This window comes from Manis pentadactyla, chromosome 14 (genome assembly GCF_030020395.1).
Source record: "Manis pentadactyla isolate mManPen7 chromosome 14, mManPen7.hap1, whole genome shotgun sequence".
In the NCBI taxonomy this organism is placed as follows: domain Eukaryota; kingdom Metazoa; phylum Chordata; class Mammalia; order Pholidota; family Manidae; genus Manis; species Manis pentadactyla.
Window position 1 is genome coordinate 3369193 of NC_080032.1, and position 17267 is coordinate 3386459.

At 52.1% G+C, this 17267-nt stretch overlaps 3 protein-coding genes across 6 annotated transcripts in view; 2 read left to right on the forward strand and 1 right to left on the reverse strand.

Annotated features, from left to right (window-relative positions):
- Positions 1 to 2248: 2248 nt before the first annotated feature.
- On the forward strand, positions 2249 to 6114 carry C14H22orf39 (chromosome 14 C22orf39 homolog). 2 transcript variants are annotated; one of them, XM_057492009.1, is made up of 3 exons: positions 2249 to 2353; positions 2500 to 2667; positions 4822 to 6114. In XM_057492009.1, the coding sequence occupies exons 1-3, from the start codon at positions 2330 to 2332 to the stop codon at positions 4945 to 4947; spliced, it is 318 nt and encodes a 105-aa protein (XP_057347992.1). In that variant the 5' UTR covers positions 2249 to 2329; the 3' UTR covers positions 4948 to 6114. The 2 variants fall into 2 exon arrangements, with proteins under 2 accessions (XP_057347992.1, XP_057347991.1); XM_057492008.1 differs by lacking the exon at positions 2249 to 2353 and having other exon boundaries at positions 2360 to 2667.
- A 2611-nt stretch (positions 6115 to 8725) lies between these two features.
- MRPL40 (mitochondrial ribosomal protein L40) lies at positions 8726 to 11597 on the reverse strand. Its single transcript, XM_057492017.1, has 4 exons — positions 11389 to 11597; positions 10991 to 11074; positions 9918 to 10076; positions 8726 to 9160 (listed from the first exon to the last, which is right to left on the reverse strand). Exons 1-4 carry the CDS (start codon positions 11439 to 11441, stop codon positions 8836 to 8838), a joined length of 621 nt encoding a protein of 206 aa, XP_057348000.1. The 5' UTR covers positions 11442 to 11597; the 3' UTR covers positions 8726 to 8835.
- An 834-nt stretch (positions 11598 to 12431) lies between these two features.
- Positions 12432 to 17267, forward strand: part of LOC130680744 (protein HIRA) — a 98329-nt gene continuing 93493 nt past the window's right edge. For 2 of the 3 annotated variants that reach the window (XM_057492010.1, XM_057492011.1), the window contains exon 1: positions 12432 to 12602. In XM_057492010.1, coding sequence (XP_057347993.1) covers positions 12566 to 12602 — 37 coding nt within the window. In that variant the 5' untranslated portion in view covers positions 12432 to 12565. The remainder of the gene's footprint in view (positions 12603 to 17267) is intronic. The other variant, XM_057492012.1, reaches the window with a different exon arrangement.

The window sequence follows — 17267 nt, forward strand, 5'->3', positions numbered from 1 at the left end:
CAGCCAAAGCAGAGTTCCTCAATTCCTGATAAAAAGCGATAGAGGGAATTGAATTGCTCTAACTTGAGGTGTTTTTCTCTTTTTACATTTATTCTTTTTCCAGGTCACTAGCTTAGAAGTTGCCTTTAGAAAAAAGTGGTTTAAATAGAGATGTACTCTGTAAATAGTGGTTATCCCATTACTCTGGCTGCAATTTAAGTACGTGAGGAAGAATGTTTCTATTTTTATTTTACATACTGACTTTTTTAAAAAGAAGGAAAACCTGATTAGAATGTGTTTCCACTTTTATTTTGATTTCATACAGGAATAACTGGCTCTTTAATGAATCTGTTCTACAGTAAAACAACTTCATAGTGAAACACAAATGTGAATATTAGAATAAATATTAAAAATGCATTCCTCTTTTTCCTTCCCTACCACCCCCCCCAAATTCCAGTTTTAATGTATCAAATCATCCAAGGTTCTGCTGGCCTAGTTTTTATTAGCATTCACTTGATCTCAGATCTTCACTTTCTGCAGTGTGAAATCTTTTGACAGGTTAATCCAATTATTTTAGTCTCTTGTTTGTTTAAACGTGATTTTAAGTCAAGAATCTCAAAAATGGGCAGTGACTAAAACCTGATTGCCTGTGTCTGATTAGGTAACCAACATAGACTGGTGGTTGGGCCACCAAGCCAGGAGTTGGAGGAAGGCCTGCTTAAAGGTGCCCCCTTTTCCATCCTGCCATTAGAAAAGGGCTGCTCTGGGGGCTTCTGGGAAATGTTGGGAGAAGTGAGACTGCTCCCTGGGTTGGGGATGGTCAGGCTGACTAGCATCTTCTCTTATACCAGGACTCCCGATTATAGGCAGAGGGGTCCAACTCCGGACAGGGCCCCTCTAGGACAGAAGCCCTGAGGTCCATCCATGTGTCCTCAGAGAGCATACATGACCCCAGTGATCAGGGCTAGGCCCTGTGGCCCAAACTGTCATCACTGGTAATGGACATGGTTTTGGAAGGCATAGAACACTGCTGACAACTGATCCTCCACTTCAGGGTCTCAGTTTCACTAGCTGAGGTAGAAGTCCTCCCTCGTGGGTAGACAGCCTTTATTTGCAGGATCACATTGGCTAACACATTGCCATTTTATGAATAAAGTTACAGTAAGGTGCTGGCCCTGGGTTTTTGTTTTCCCTAAGCAATACTTACTGTGTACACGGTGAAACCACTACTGGTCCTTTGCAGAAGCCACACTCCCCTGTCCAGGCCATGGCTGGACCCTGTTGTTGGGTCTTCTGATGACGTAGCAGAGTCACCTGGAGCAAAAGTCCTCTTTGCTGCAACGTTAGCATCCTCTCCAAGCTTGGGTCTGTGAGCCAGTTTGGCAGGATCCCTGGTAAAACTGCAGCTCTCTGGTCCACCGCCAGAGAGTAGGACCCATTCTTCCTGGGGTGCACTGGGCAGCCATGTTCTAAGGGGCTCTCAGCAGATGACTGGCTTTGCGCAAGTTGCAGAACCATTGCATAGGTATTGCAGGGCTTTTCAGGTCCGTCCACCAGACTGCTTTGCTTTTCTTGCCTCTCCTGTCTATAAACATTCCACATGTTACCACGCTTCAGAGTAGAGCCTTCGCGCCTTCTCAGGCATTCAAGCAGCTGGACTTGCAAGTACCTCTCCTCCGCCGCGTGCCACACAGCCTCCAAGGCCTTCGTCTAGCTTGCCACTGTGCTGGGAAGGCCCTCCTCTTGCTTCCATTGCAGCCTGGTTTTCCTTGGGGGGTTATCCTGTGCTCTAGACACCCCAACTCTCAACACCATCAGACCCAGCCAACCCCGGTTATTTCGTGAGTTCACCACCCTCGAGGGCACACTCGGGCGAGACCACTGTAACCACAGACGTGGCAGCCTCCCCGCACGGAGTTGATGCTCAGTACGTGCTTAAGAAAATGAACTTCATCTTTAATATTTACAAAAATAAAAGCTGCTGAAAAGAGATGAGCTGAATTACGTGGTTTCAGAAATAGCTAACAAGGTGGCTGTGCAGTCCGGGGCTCCCGCCGGGTCCTGGGCTTGTGGCCGCAGCCCACCCGGCTTTCGGACCCGTCGGGCACGCCCTCTGTCCCGCGCCTCGGGCCTCGGGCCCCGCCCTTGCGCGCGCGCGCGCGCGCCACCGCCCCCTGCCGCTATTGGCTGCCCAATCCGGCCTGTTGGCATGTGTCAAGGAGATGGGCGAGGAGTTTAATCAGCGTTTAGAGATCATTTGTTCGTCTACCCGTCAATCATGCGGTGCCAGCTTTCTTCAGTGTTCATTGGCTAGCGGGCTCGGGAAGCGGGGTTTGGCCGTCGCCAGGACATGGCTGATGGTGGCGGCTGGCGGGTAAGTGTCCTGGCTGTCCAGGACCTGCGGGGTCTCGTCGGACCGGGCGACCGGATAAACCGAGCCCTCTCCCGGGGATGGGGCGAGATGGGCCTGGGCGGGCCGGGCGGCGGCAGACCCCGGCTCAGGTGCCCTTCTCGCCGCAGCCGCCGCGCCCCTGCGAGGCCTACAGCGCCGAGTGGAAGCTCTGCCGCAGCGCCGGGCACTTCCTGCACCACTACTACGTCCACGGCGAGCGGCCGGCGTGCGAGCAGTGGCGGCGCGACCTGGCCAGCTGCCGCGAGTGGGAGGAGCGCCGGAGCGCCGAGGCCCAGGTGCGCCCGGGAGGCCGGGGGGGCGCTGGGCCGCCGGGTGCATGGCCGGGGCGTCCGAGTGCGCGGGCCAGGCCCTCCCACGTTCCAGGCCCCGGGACTCGAGAGGAGCACTGCCGGGGCCCTTCATCTTTTCGTGCTTCCTTTCGAGAAATACCAAAAGTTAGTGTGTCAACGGGGCTTTCAGACAACGAAGGCCAAAGCAAGGAGAAGAGCGTAGCGTGGTTCGGAGCCGTCGGAGGGCCCCTGACAGCGCTTGGGCCATCAGTTGGCCTGCAGGGGAGAGGGTACTGCTGAGTCCTGAAGGACCGGGAACCCAGCCTCAGCAGCTTTCAGCCAGCCCCGGGGGAACACAAACACAACGGAGAAAAAGAAAGAAGGTCCAGGTGCTTGAAAGAGGAGCGTGGGCTGTAGAAGGGCAGGGGATGAAGCTGGAGACTATGGCGGACCTGATGGGTCTTTAAAAAGGGTTTAGATTCTAGCCTAAACGTGTGCTCGGCAGCATGATTTGATTCATATCTTTAACAGGTAAGTCTGGCTGCCAGGGTGGGAGGGGCAGGGAGACCCAGGAGTGGTTCTAGGCCATTCATTCAGCAGACACTTAACATGTTGGGCACTCTTGGGGATACAGGAGTGATGAGAACAGAACCTAGGCACCTCCATTCTAGTGTAGAATAGGCAGTGGTACTTTGGAGCCATTGTGGGTGCGGAGATGGAGAGAAACTGAGAGTGCCCCACAGTGGTGCCAGGGAAGGGGAGCCAGCAGGACTGGCAGCTGCATCAAGGCTGCTAAATGTGTGTGATTATTGAAACACACAAACATGTGAAACCAAGCTGCTGTATAAAAGAAAACGATGACAAATCTGTAAGATGTAGTCCAAAACATGGGAAAGATAGCTTGCAGCCTAAATAGCAGGAGATTAATAACCTTATATATATAAATAAAAAGAGCTCTTATATAAAAGAAAGAAACATGGGGATGATTTCTGAATAAGAAGGTGGGCAAGGAGCATGAGGAAGGAATTCATTCAAAAAGAAAAACGAATGGTGGTGTATACAAGTTAAAAGAGCCGTAAGTGGTTTCTGCCCAGTGGAATGTCGAGAAGTGTCTAAGGGGTTTGGAGAGTCAGGTGTTTTGATTATCTAAATGTCAGATGCATACCTTTTGATCTCACAGTTTTACTTCTGGAAGTTTACCCTAGGGAAGTAATTGGGGAATAGTGCACATTTAAAAGTTCAAAATGTCCATTGTGTCAGTGTCATCGTGCAAAAACTGACAGCATCCCAAATTCTGCTAATAGACATTTGACCAAATAAGTTCTTCTACAAAGTTGGGTACTACACAGCTATTAAAAATAAAAGATAGTAATCTCTCTGGGCATGGAAAGGTGCCTACGGTGTACTGCTTGGTGAAAAGGCAGGAAGAACACTAGCCAATGGAAGGTTATTCCATATTCAGGGGAACACGTGATGGCATTAAAATTGTGTTGGGGAAGCTGTTAACTTCTCAGGGATGGAGGACTGGGAATGTTTACAGTTTTGATTACTCTTTTAAACAGAACATGCTATTTGAGAAAACAGAGCTTGAATGCAGACAGATAAGAAGACAGATGAGTAAGGTGAAATTATCTGTATAATGCACCTACCAAGTGCCCTTCTCATGGTGTCTTTCCCTGTGTTCATTTTTTGGGGAGAGGGTTAGAGAGAAGCTGGTGGGTTGAGTGGCACCTGCTGTCTATCATTTGTACTCCTCCTCAACCATCCAGGACCCCTTGGCATGTGTCTCTTGCCCCATGTTCCTCCTCTGGCCACTCTTTCAGACTCTTGTCTCTCTTCCCAGCTCAGCCCCAGCCTGGGCTTAGCAGGTGAATTTGATTAGGTCAACTAAAGGCATCAAAACATTAAAAATTTTTAATTTTCCTCGAATTACGGTGATTTACACAGTTTTCACAACAGCTTAGTAGAAAGAATGATCTAGTTCTGTTTGATAATGTGGAACAATTGTCCCTGTTTGTTAGGTAGAAGCAGCCAGTGTGGAGTAGTGCACACTCCCCTGTCCATCCGGGAGGCCTGGGGAGGTTGATGAGGGGTAGGGAGGTCCAGAGGCCTGTGAGGGCATATGTGAGGGCGGAAGTGACGGGCGTCTCCTTTGCACAGCGGTCCCTCTGTGAGAGCGAGCGTGCACGAGTCCAGGCTGCACAGAAGCACACGCTGGTGTGGGTCCCGAGGCAGAGGCCACCTGCAGACTGGCACCTCCCCCTGCCACAGCAGGAGAAAGACTGAGCCCTTCACTTTCCTCCAGTCTGTTTCGATTGGGGCTGCACCGTGACTCAAAGGACTGTGTGCAGCTCGGGCAGTCTGGTGGTCCCTGGGAGGTTCCACCTGCCATGGAACACAGAGTTTGATGTCTCCAGCCCTGCTTGGCCACCCCTCACCTGTGCTCAGGGAGCCTTGCCACTACCATACATTCAAAGACAAGTCCACCCGCTGCAAGCAGCTTCAGGAAGCCCAGCTCTGCAGCAGGTATGCCTGCAGGCAGCCAGGCCAGGCTGCTCACGCTCCTCGCTGGGAACAGTGGTGCAGGAGCCGCCTGCTCTGAGGTCTGGAATTCTCAGGTCAACTCTTAAGCGGTGTCCCTGACCTGTGTGGACATGTAGGGGGTCAGAATGAGGCAGCTGAATGGTTTGTTGTGCTGTGTGAACCCCTGTCCTGGCCCTGGCTTGGTGATGACCACGTATTACCTCCACTGGTGCTCACATGCGGCTCAGCCGACTCGCTCAGTTCTTCTGCAGGCACAGGCAGAGCACACCTCTGGACCAGCCCTGGAGACCCTGGTGTTGAAGAAGTGCACACAGCCACAGAACATACAGCTCTGCATTAAAAGAGTTCACGGACTCTTAGCCTAAGAAACCCAAGCCCAAGACACATGAAATTATGGTCTCCTTCCCTCAAAATTTCCCCTGGTAATTTTTAGAAAATGTGGAATATATCAAAAGCCATTTCACACATTTGATCCCAAGTAAAATAAAAAAGTTAGATCCACAGTTTAATTGTTGAAACTGTCAGATTTTGTACCTGATGTCACTGTGCTTGAATAGCATTAGGATTTTGTATGCTTATACTCTTGTAGATAGATGTTTTTAAAAGATATGTATATGAAAGAGCAAGAACTCTTACGTCTTGAAGAGGTCTCCGTTACTAATGAAAATGACTCAGTGCCTTGTGGCTGCGTGGCAAGCCCCGCCGCGTGGTGCCGAGGGGCAGGGCGGTGGCAGACCGTGCCCTCGCTGCTCTTCCTGGCTGTCCCAGGCCCACTGTGTCTTAGCATCTCCCTCATGCTGGGCCCCGACTTGGCCATGGGGCCTGGTGGGTCAGACATCTTTTAATACATTCTTGGAGCAAAATAACCCATCTCTTCAGAAGAGTACACATTAAAGAAGAAATCCTCTCTTCTTAAGTGTGTTTTCTCCTGTGTGCCCCAAGAGTCTCTATGTGTGTGCCTGTGAGGGGTGGGAGTGCACAGGACCCCAGGAGCAAAGGTAAGTATAACAAAGAGCAATAGTCCCCCATCCTGGCCAGGCCTTGGTGTGTCTAAGCCAACCAGGGTAGCTACACTGCGGCTGTGGCTACTTCCATGAGTGCTTCTGACCAAGGGGGAGAGAGGAGAGGCTGCCACCATCTGTAGCATTTGTCTCCCTCTGAAACACAGGGGAGAGACGTTTGAATTTTGTGATGCACGTGATGCCTGGAATTGCAGCAGCTCCCTTGGGATTCCTGGGATGGGGCTGGGGCAGGAAACTCCTGGTAGTGGCAGCTGGCACAGCAGTCCTGAGTCCCCTCGGGAGCCATGCTCCCCGTCACCTACAGCTGAGTAATCTGTGAGCTACTGAATGAATTCCATATCAGCAGATAGTTGTTGCTCTGGACAGAGCGTTCCTGTGTTTACACCTTCACAACAGCTGAGTGCCAGCTACATGCCAGGTGCAGTTTGAGCCTCCAGGATCACAGTCTTGAAATGGACAAAATGCCTTCAAAGGGTTCCAGTTGAGTGTAGGGGACAGATGTACACATTTTAGCATCATTAAATAAAAGTCTACTCTGATGATTAAATGCTGTGAAGAAAACGGACAGAGTGGTAAGATGGAGCGGCTTCCAAACTTGCACAGAACCCACAAGCTTCACAGAACAGTCCTTATCTGTAGTGTGTGATATGCTGACATTTTCAGTCCTATGCCATTGAAAATAAACTCCACGCAGAAACATGGATGGAACTTCAGGAAGTTGTGCTGAGTTTTCAAACAATCTTAAAAGGATAGATATAGCATGGTTCCATTTATGTAACACTGGTGAAATGATGTAGTTATAGAGATGGAGAACAGTTAATGGTGCCAAGGGTTAGGGATGGCAAGAAACTGTGGGCATGGCTATAAAGGGGTACAGAGGGTGTCCAGCAGTGCTGGCACCTTGGTGGTGGTGGTTACACGGGGCCACACGTGATGAAACTGCAGTGAGACGAGTGCAGACCTAACAGGAAATCTGAATTTCCTGAGGTGTCCTGAGGTCAGTTCCTGGGCATTAAGTGTTCGGGCGGGAATACTTGAGGCTGAGGAAACCATTCAGCACCTCCCTGCATGTTCACTTCCAACCTCTAACTACAGAACAAAAAGCTGAAACTGAATTAATTATACAACCTAATGGATTAATCTGTTCCCAAAGCACTAGTATCAACTGTCTGCAATGGGCAGGGAGGTGCAGGAGGCCTCAGCATCTGAGCCCCGACCTGGATGAGGGGGCGTGAGCCCTGCAGGGTGAGAAAGGGCCACACAGGCTACAGGGAGCGAGACCCATGTGCTGGCAGGGTCCCGGAGGGGCTGTGAGCTGCCCTCGGGGGTGGGTGGCCAGAGGCCTGACTGACCTGGGTCTTACAGGTCCCTTGGTCTGCTGCAGGAGCTGGGCCGGGAGTGCCCAGCGTGGATACGTCAGCGGGAAAGCGGTGGGGGGGGGACGGGGCTGGCCCTCCTTTTGTCTCGTGCAGAGCCAGAGGGCTCGGGATCCTGAGGTAGCGCTTTTATCCAGTAAAAATGCTTATCTGGTAAGAGCTTTTAAATCAAAAGTGGACCACACATTAGGGAACTGGGCAATATGAATTTGTTCAAATAAACTGTTTTCCCTAGTTTATTTCCACTAAGGTAGTGAAGGGCCCAAGGCCCTCACTGGGGGAAACGGCTCTGTTCATCCACTGGACCTTCACTCTGAAGGGCTGATTGTGTGGGGTGTTGTCCCCCACCAGCTAATACCTGTAGTTGAGCTCTAACCCCCTGTACCTGTGAATGTGATTGTATTTGGAGGTGGGGTGCTTGAATAACTACGTTAGAATGAGGTCATATGGTGAGTCCTAACCCAATGACTGGTGTCCTTATTAGACGAGATTAGGACACAGACACACACAGGGACGACCACGTGAGGACATGGGTAGGCAGCATCTGCAGGCCAAGGGGAGGCCTCAGGAGAAAGAATCCTGCCAACACCATGACCTGAGACCTCCAGCCTCCAGAACTGTGGAATAGATTTCTGTTTAACACCCATCTGTGGTGCTTTGTTCTGGCAGCCCCAGCAAGCTAATACAATCCTCTGTACCCAAACTAATAGCACTTGAATAAAAGACAGAGCCCTCTGCCCATTAGGCATCGGATCCTCCTGGGGGCGCAGCAGCTCTGGTAAGTAGTGTGTTCCTGGCTTGCTCCGCTCTCCAGGCTCCCCATGTAAAGCCCAAAGCTGGCCCTGTTGGTGATGCGGGGAAGCACATGCGCTCCCTCTGCCCCATGGGAAGGCCCCGCCTCTGTACACAGCACACGGCCTGCCCATCCTCCACGTCCACTCCTCGGGGCCACTCTCTGCCTCCTGCTGGTGGCATCTGCTCCACACAGTGTGATCTTTTTACTGCAGGGCAGCGGTCTACATCTTGGTTCTCCTCTCCCAAACACTGGCAAGGAAGAGCAGCGTTTCTCACCCCCATCCATCCTCAAGTGAATTATTTTTTGACTCTAACATAAGGCAGACACTTGATTAAACATATTTATTCACAGCTTGCCTGTGTGATAAGCAGGCCTGAGACCTGGTGGGTCTGGCTCTCAAGGGCAGGGTGTTCTGCACAGCTGCCTGTGGCATCCTCTACCTCTTGAACTCCACCTGTGTGTACACCTTGGTGATGTCCTGGTACCTGCCTTCAGGGGGCTGGTAGTTGGAGACTGGTGGTGTGTAATCTGGCCCTTCCCTCTCAAAAGGGAAGAGACTGGGGTCCCGCTTGGTGGCCTCTGCATGGAGCTCTGGGGACGTGAGTCGCAGCTCCTGCAGCGCTTCTTGCTGGGCCTCAAGCATGGACCTGATGGCCTCCCTCTCCACTGCATGCTCCTGCTGCTTGTACAGGGACCACTTTTTCAGAAGCAGAGCTCTCCGCTCCTCCTCCTCAAAGGGGAGCTCCACTTGAGGCCGCTGCCTGAGAACACAAACCCAAAGGCGTGAGGACACCTGGGGAGCACCAGCCTCACCAGGCAGGGAAGTCTATGTGCCTGCATGGGCTCATGTGTCCCCAGTCACACACAGGTGGGACCTCAAGGAAGTGGAAGTCTGCAACAATTAAGGAATGGGATATTGAGTGCGATGGCAGCTGCAGCTGAGGGCAGGAACCAGTGTCATCTGCTTTACGTGGAGACAAGAAACACTGATGTTCTGAGAAGACTGGTAGCACTTCCCTGCCCCGAGCAGCGACCACCTTTGGTGAGAAGTAAAATGGACTGTCTCGGCCCTGGAGCACCAAGAAAGCATCTGCTGGGTCCCATCTGTGAAGGTGCAGCCTTATAAATGGTACCACTTTTTACAAGAAGGCAGCAGCCCTGCACAACACACATCCCAGTGAAGAGCATTTGCATCCCAGGACAAGAGGTCAGGGGTTTCTCCCATCAGGATGGGCACAAGGGCTGCAGAGCCAAGGCCCCTGTCGTCAGCCACAGCTGAAACTCCTCTTGCAAAAGTGCAACACTGTGACCACTCCAGCACCTGGCCTGGCTTATCAACAATCGAAAGCACCACGGTGAATGACTTCTTCAACTTGTGCAAGACCCAGTCAAGAAGAAAAGGACTCAGACCAAGTCAGTCCAGGTCTACTTGCCCTTCCCATCACAGACACGAACTGCGGACAACTGAGGTGACAGAATTCCAGTGCCCTGAGGACCCCAACCCCAGAGGACCCTTACCTTGCTTTATCCAGGAACCTCACAGGTGTAATAAAATCTTCAATGGGAATTAGCTCCTGGCTAGCCTTTTCCAGTCGTCGGATCCTCTTTTTCAAACGGTCCTTTACTGCTTGATCTTTTTTTGGATCTAGCTTCTTCTTCTTTCGCAGAGGCTCTGCTCTAATGGAAAAAAACAAACATTCAGCATTTCCCTCTCTGGTCTCATGAACACAGTAAGACACAGTGCTGGGTGAACTGCGCCCAGCTTGTACTGAGCTCTGCTGGGAAGGACTGCATGGGTCTGACCTCATGAGCTGAAGATGGCAGGGAGATAGCCTCCATCTCGGGGTGACAACTGTGTGGGCGTTGTCAACCCAGGAAGGACTGGAAAAGCTTCACGGGGCACCAGGATATAAATTAAGGGTAAGTGGCCAGCTTTCATGCTGGGGTTCAGGTGTGCCTTTAGATGGCATTGAAAAGTGTAAATATCAAACTGATTAATTAGAAGCTCATTACTCAACATTTTTAATGGATTTGTAATTTATAAAAATAAATGGAGTTAAGACTTAGAAAGTATAATAGTGACTGGCATGTATTTGCAACAACAAATTTTCCCATCCTACAGCACTCATGAAAGTCTGATTTATTCTCAGAAGCACATCTCCTATGGTGATAATATACAATTAAGAATAAACAAATCCTCTGGCATCAAGACTGACTTTCAGCAGCCAAGACCCTAGAAAGCACCCAGACTCCCAGATGGCAAATCTAATCCTCACACCTCCCCCCACACCTCCAAGAAGTCAGAAATGGAAGGCCTTTGGAGAAACAAGTTGATGCTGTGCTCTTTAAAACACACAAGAATCCCTTCAAAGCTAATTTTTATTTAAACTATTTTTACATTAATTTTTGTTTCTGATTGCAGAGAGAGCAGTGTTCCATAGAAAACGCTGAAAAGAAACGCAACTGCCAAAATTAAGTGAGAAACTTCTTAGGCTATTAATTTTGCAATACAGACGTCGTCTTGCTTTGTTCTGTTCATGCGCACATCTATCGCTGACAGCCCCAAAGAGGTCAGGCCCATGGCTGTTTACCTCATGGGAATGAGGTCCCAGAAGGACAATAATGAACCTAGTTGGTGGGTGTCTCTAATCTGTGTCTGCCAAGTTCCCAGAAGCCTGCAAAAGACAAAGAGTATATATAAGTATCTGCTTCCACCTACTAAAGAGGGAAAGAAAAAAAAAATCACAATGCCCTCTGCTGGATACAACAGCAAGGTCAATGCTGGAGATTTTTGGGCAGAGTCCTTGCTCGCCGGGAGTGAGTTTCGGATTTTCATCCACAGGGCGGGGCGCGATCAGCTATTTCACTCCTGAGATACACAAGGACAAGGGCGGCCGGGAAGGGAGCCAGAAGAGGCCAGGGCCTGCCAGCCAGGAGCACTCCCGCGCGCGCCCTGGGCACCCCGCGACCGGCCGGCGTCGGCACTCACCAGCTCTGCGGGCGCAGAGCGCGCGCGGACACCCCGAGCCCCGCGGCGGACATGGCCTTTCTGGCCGCCGATCCGCGGCTTCCGGGCGCGTTCCTCTTGGCGGTCCGGTACACTGTGTGCAGCGCAAAGGTCCGACAGTCCCGTCGCTCCGCACTCCCGCGTTCCGGGCACGGAGGGCTGGGCTACGCCTGGCCCCGCCCCCGGCGTGCCCCGCCCTGCACGTCCCGGCGGCGCGCGGGCACGCCCTGAGCGCCTCGCACCTCGCGCCGTGTGGGAGCCTTCCTAACGCTTCGGCTCGCCGCCGCCACCGTCGCCAGCTCTGCGCGGCAGTGGGCACAGCCCCGCTGGCCGCCGCCCTAGCTGGTTAGCCTTCGCCCCTACAAGGGCCAAGATCCCGCTGTGCAGCCAGAGTAGCTGAGAGGGCGTCCCTCTCCAAGTGTCCACATCTCTGAAAACGACCCCGAGCCTCCGTAAACGCGCCTGCCTCGGCCTCCCCCTCGGCCCTTCCGTGGCTGGCTCGTAACTCTGCATTCGTTCGTGCCCGGGGCCGCGGCCGCCCCACGGTGGCTGCATCCCCGCACCGGCACGTGGCCTGGCGCTCGCGAGATGCCCAATGAACGCGTGTTGATGAATGACGGAAGCTAGTTAGTCGGACTCCGAACCAGCGAGGTAGAGCTGGTGAGAGGCCGTTCACAGCACCGTCACCCCGCCCGGCTCTGCCAGCCCGGGCTGCAGCTCGAGGCCCCCGTTCGCCCGCCGCGGCCCCAGCCGACCCTCCCCTCGTTGGTGGCTGCGCCCGGGACGGACCCGAAGCGGACCCACTCTCCCTTGCCCCTGCCCGCGGGGAGGCCCGAAGGCCCCGTCCGCGCGGGGAGCGGTTTCCCGCCGGGGCGATTTGGCAGGTGCGCGCCGTGACTTCCGGCGTTGCCCGGGAGCCGCCGGAGGAGGAGCGGCACAGGGGATGCGGCGGTGGCGGCGGCGGCGGCGGCCGAGCGCAGGGGGCGACTGTGGCGGCGGCGCGGGGCGCGGGCTGGCGATGGCGCGGCGGCGCTGAGCGCGCGGGGCGAGCGGCGGCCGGAGGGCGCGCGGCGCGGGAGGACGCAGCGGCGGCGGCCCCATGGCCCGGGCGCGCTGAGGGACGCGGCTCTCGCCTCAGCCCGGCGGCGGCGGCCGAACAATGAAGCTCCTGAAGCCGACCTGGGTCAACCACAATGGTGAGTGAGCGCGGGGGGCGCGGGAGGCCGAGCCCGAAGTCGGGCCGGGGTCTGGTGCAGGGCAGAGCCCCGCGCAAGCCCCGCCCGCCTCGCCCCGACACCCGGTGCCCAGTGCCGGGCCGCGAGGCTGGCAGGAGCGGACTTTGTCCTCGGTGCGGGGAGGCCGGCGAGCCCGGGCACGTGCTCTGCTTAGCCGCAGCCAGGTCCGCCCTTGCCCCCGGCACTTGCGCGGAGCCCTCGGCTGCCCACCCGTGGTCTGCATGGAGACCGTGGCCCGGCTCCAGGGAGTGGCCCTGGGCGCCGGCCAGCGCCTGCCACTTGTGTGCATTGGCCGGGAGGTGCTCAGGTGGTCCAGTGTGTCACCCTGGGACCGAACCCCCCGTGGCCTTTCAGTGTCGGGACGCAGACCTGAATCTGCGTGTCTCTGCCACGCAGAGGGGCTGTGACTGCCCCCGGCGAGACCTGGATCTGGTGACAGTGCCCCCATTTGGGGGACTCTGGCCCGGGTCTGAGTGCCCTCAGGTGAAGGAACCCCATTTGTGCTGTGCTGGGGTACGAGGCAGATTGGAATGGTGACCGTAGGGCAAGCGTGTGGTAGGAGAATGACTTCCTTAGCTCGGGGGCAGTGGTCCCGAGGTACAGCCTGGGGGACAGTCGTTTCCAGTCGTCTGGTTGAGAACAGGCTCTGGTACAGAGAAGCCCCCAAAACGAGGACAGCAGTTTTGTCCCAATTCTGCCTTCTCGCAGGGGTTGGCGTTTGCTCTCCAGGGAGGTGAGCCGCGGGCCCCATCCTCTTGCTGACCTCTCTGAAGCCCAGGGGGCGCTCCTCCAGCTCAGGGCCCATAGCCTCATTCTGGCCAGGAAAAGGGTCACCCTGATTCTGCCTGTTCCTCATTTCTACTTTGTAATGCGACTAGAGGGAGCTACAGTGTTTTTTTAGAATTAGCTAAGTGGGTGCTTTTGCCTTTTTAATAGATGTAACTTCTTAGTTTTGAACTTGATGCTGGGATGCTTTCCACATCTGCAACTAAACTGAACCGAGTCTTTCAGTCGCAAGTGCTGTCTCCTTCCATCATCTTGTGCGACATTGACCTCATTTTTCAGGGTGCGGTGAGGTCGCTTTTTCTTTTTGTTTACCATTCCTCCTGAGTTACTCCATTAGAGGTGCTCTCTCTGTGGGGAAGTCTCCCACATGTACCCCCAGGGTGGGGAAGTCTCATTCCCCTCTATAGTCCCTGCCACACTCAGCAAGGCCTTCCACGTAAAGGGCCTTTGGTGAATGTTGGCTAAAATAGGTAAGAAAGTTGAGGTTTCCCTCATATACAAAGACATAGCTAGATTTGCTGTGCACAAAAGCCAAAGCTATGAACTTCAGTTTCATGTCTCCTGTGTTGATCTCCAAGAGCATTTCCTGATGTGTAGTGTGCAGATCTTACCCTGGAGAACTGGGCAAGTGTTCAGTGATTACAACTAAGATGCTCGTAAATCAGGATAGGAAAAATTTTATGAAGAACTAGTGTGCCGTGTAAGTGAAGATCTAAAGGAATTTTAAGTGTTTTGCCTACATCAGTTTGAGCGTATAGTTCACCCTTCTCTAGCTCTCTTCTACTTTCTGCCATATAATTTCTAGCTCCATGATCAGCTTCTTTGTAGGACAGAAGTTTTATGCTGTATAAGCAGAAGTAAGTGATTATCTGGTAGAAAGGAGAGAGTCTGCAACCAGCCCAGCAGCCAGACGTCCCAGCCTGGCAGCACTGGCAGAGTATTGGGCCCAGGCCTCTTGCTGCTGCAGCCTCTCCACAGCCCTAGAACTGAACAGGATGATATCCGCTCTGCCTTCTTCACGGTACAATTGTGATGTCCGGTTTGAAAGGTAGACCCAAAAGTGGTCCCCAGGCTAGAAAGTGCTTTAGAAATGCAAGAGATGATAATAAAAGAAATTGAGACTCTGGCTGGGTGGGATTTAGCTTCTTTAAACTTGTGCTTTGCTGAATTTGCTTTCTTTTAAAATCTCCTGAAATCAAACTCTGTCTCACAGAGTGTTTAGAAGGAGCATTAGGGTAAATCACCATTACCCTGCAGGACATGATGGTGGGCTGGATAGCTACTGAGCAGGCCTTTAAAGACTGGTGAATAGTGGGAGCTGCTGGCAGCAGGGTCTGCTTAGCCAGGAGCCTGAGCGGTGGGGAGTGGCTGGTCAGATTGGGCTTACTTTGGACTGACAAACCAAAAACGATCACGGTGCTGTACAGACTGCATCATTGCACTTCTGGCCTCCTGATTCTGCTTTCATGTCTCCTGAATTGTTCTGCATCTTGAACATAGTTTTCCTCGTGTCTGAGAGTCCAAAGAGGGGAGGCGTAGAAAGCCCAGCGTTTTCCCCATGGTGATGGGATCCATTCAGGCAGGGTGCAGAGAACAGCTAAAACAGGGCCAGTTAAAGGAAGCAGAGGGAGAGGTACCTATGGAGGTGTTGCACACTTTTGGTCTTCAGTTTCCTGAAGGCACCGATGGCAGTGGTAAGACCTTTCCTCTAAGGGAGGTTTCTCAGCCGCACTATTGACATTTGGGGCCATATAATTGTGGGGACTGTCCTGTGCATTATAGGATGTTAGCAGCATCCCTGGCTCTATCCATCAGATGCCACTAGCGCGCGCGCACACACACACACACACACACACACACACACACACACACACACACACACAGTTGTGACCAACAAAAATGTCTCCAGACATTGCCAGTGTCCCCTGGTGGCCAGAGTCACTCCCAGTTTAGAATCACTTCTCTAAGGTGATTAGTAAGTTAATAAATCGTGAGGTTGCCATATCACGGTGGAATGAGCCTCAAACATGGTATCAGACTAGATTCAAGATGCCTTTGCTTGTTAGCTGTGAAGTCTCGAGCCTGTAACTCCACCTGTAGGCCTTCGTAAAGTTGGATAAAGACTCACCCCTGACATTTCATCCTGCACCCAAGTGTAAAAAAGTCTTAAATTTATCACTTATGTAGAAGTTATGTGCCAGGCACTGTTCACACACACATTTTACTCTGTGTTCTTGGCTATACTATTCATATATATTTAATTTTATTTTAGGCTTGGCCAAAATAAAGTTCATTTTTATGCTAGGTTATGACTGTATATTGGTCAAAAAGTGAAAGCAATTGGTTTTTAGTTGTAGAAAACTGTAGTTTGTGTGTCTAGAAAATTTTGAGATTCATGGTTCTTCCCCTCCCTGGGCCTTTGTTCCTGAGAGTGTTGTCTGGAATTCTCACTCCTGAGCAGACAGTGTCCATGCTCATCTCCTCAGAGAAGCCCCTTCTAACCAGAAGGGCTAGGACTGAAAGAGCTCTCGTTCTCCTTTGGCCTCTGGCTCACATTTTGATGGCAGTGTTGTAAAAAGGTGTTCAGCAAATTTTCAGTAATGGGATAAGTTGTCAGTTAACCACATTGCTGTATGGTATGTGTTTTCTCTCCTCTCCTATGACTGCATTATTTTCCCCTACTCTGTCTCATTCCAAAAAGGATATTAAGGTATCCTACTGAGACATATGCTGCATCTGGGTGAGAATAAGTAAGTCAGCTTGAAGGGGAAATGGGGACAGGATGGTGCAATAATGAAGTCAGCAGCGGGTGGGGAAAAAGGCCCTGTACAGCTGCCAGAGGGGCACTGCAGACTGTCTCTGAGAATAGGCTGGGAAGGATCCTAATGATGAGAGTTTATGATTGCAGTGGTCATTAGATAATCTTTGCAGTTGTCCTAGGTCAGGGGTTCTCATATGTGCCAGTGTCTGGAGACATTTTTGGTTTCACATGGGAATGTGGCTGGCATATGGTGGGTAGAGGCTGGGACTGCTGCTGAATACCCTGCAGTGTATAGAATATTCCCCCATGATAAGAATCATCTTGCTCCAAATGTCAGTAGTGCCAAGGTTGAGAAACCTTGCTGTAGGTAAGAACATCTTTATTGTTATTTGCCTTTTCATGTATTTGTCTCATCATTCCAACTAGATTGTAAGTTTCTTGAGGACAAGAATTTTGCCTTTTATTTTGGAGTCGGTCCTGTTCTTGAGTCTCTGTGATTTGCTGTTCCCCAAATATGTGTTACAGAAGTTCTTTTCATCTCCTTTTCTGGTCTGTTAAATAGAGCCAGTAACACCTGCCTCACCTATTACCTGTGAAGGCTCAAGAAATATGAGCTCTCTCCACACTGCCTTTCACTGACTTATGCTGAAGACAGTAGGTCATTTTAAGAAAATAACCAGATACATCTGAAGAGGATTCAGAAGAAAACTGGGTTGGTTTTTGCCTTAGATAATGTGCATGTGGATTTTTCCCTGATTTGCACTCCAAACATTGAACCTTTCTGGAAAGAAGGTCGGTGGTGATCAGAGGTAAATAAGGTTATCCCTGTATGTGGAAATCTGTGCCATAGGTGGGAAAGGGGTACATACAGACCACATTCTAGAATGCAGGACATTCTAGCAGAGCTACAAGGCGATAGCCCCGGGGAGGAGGGCCTTTGTGGGTGTGCCCTTGAGCTGAGCCTTCATAGGAGGAGAACCATGCTGTGGAGAAGGCACTGCCACTGTGGGGGCATCAGGGGCAGAAACCTGGGGAGGGCTGAGAGCATCTAGGAGAAGACAGAGCATGTTAGGGGGTGA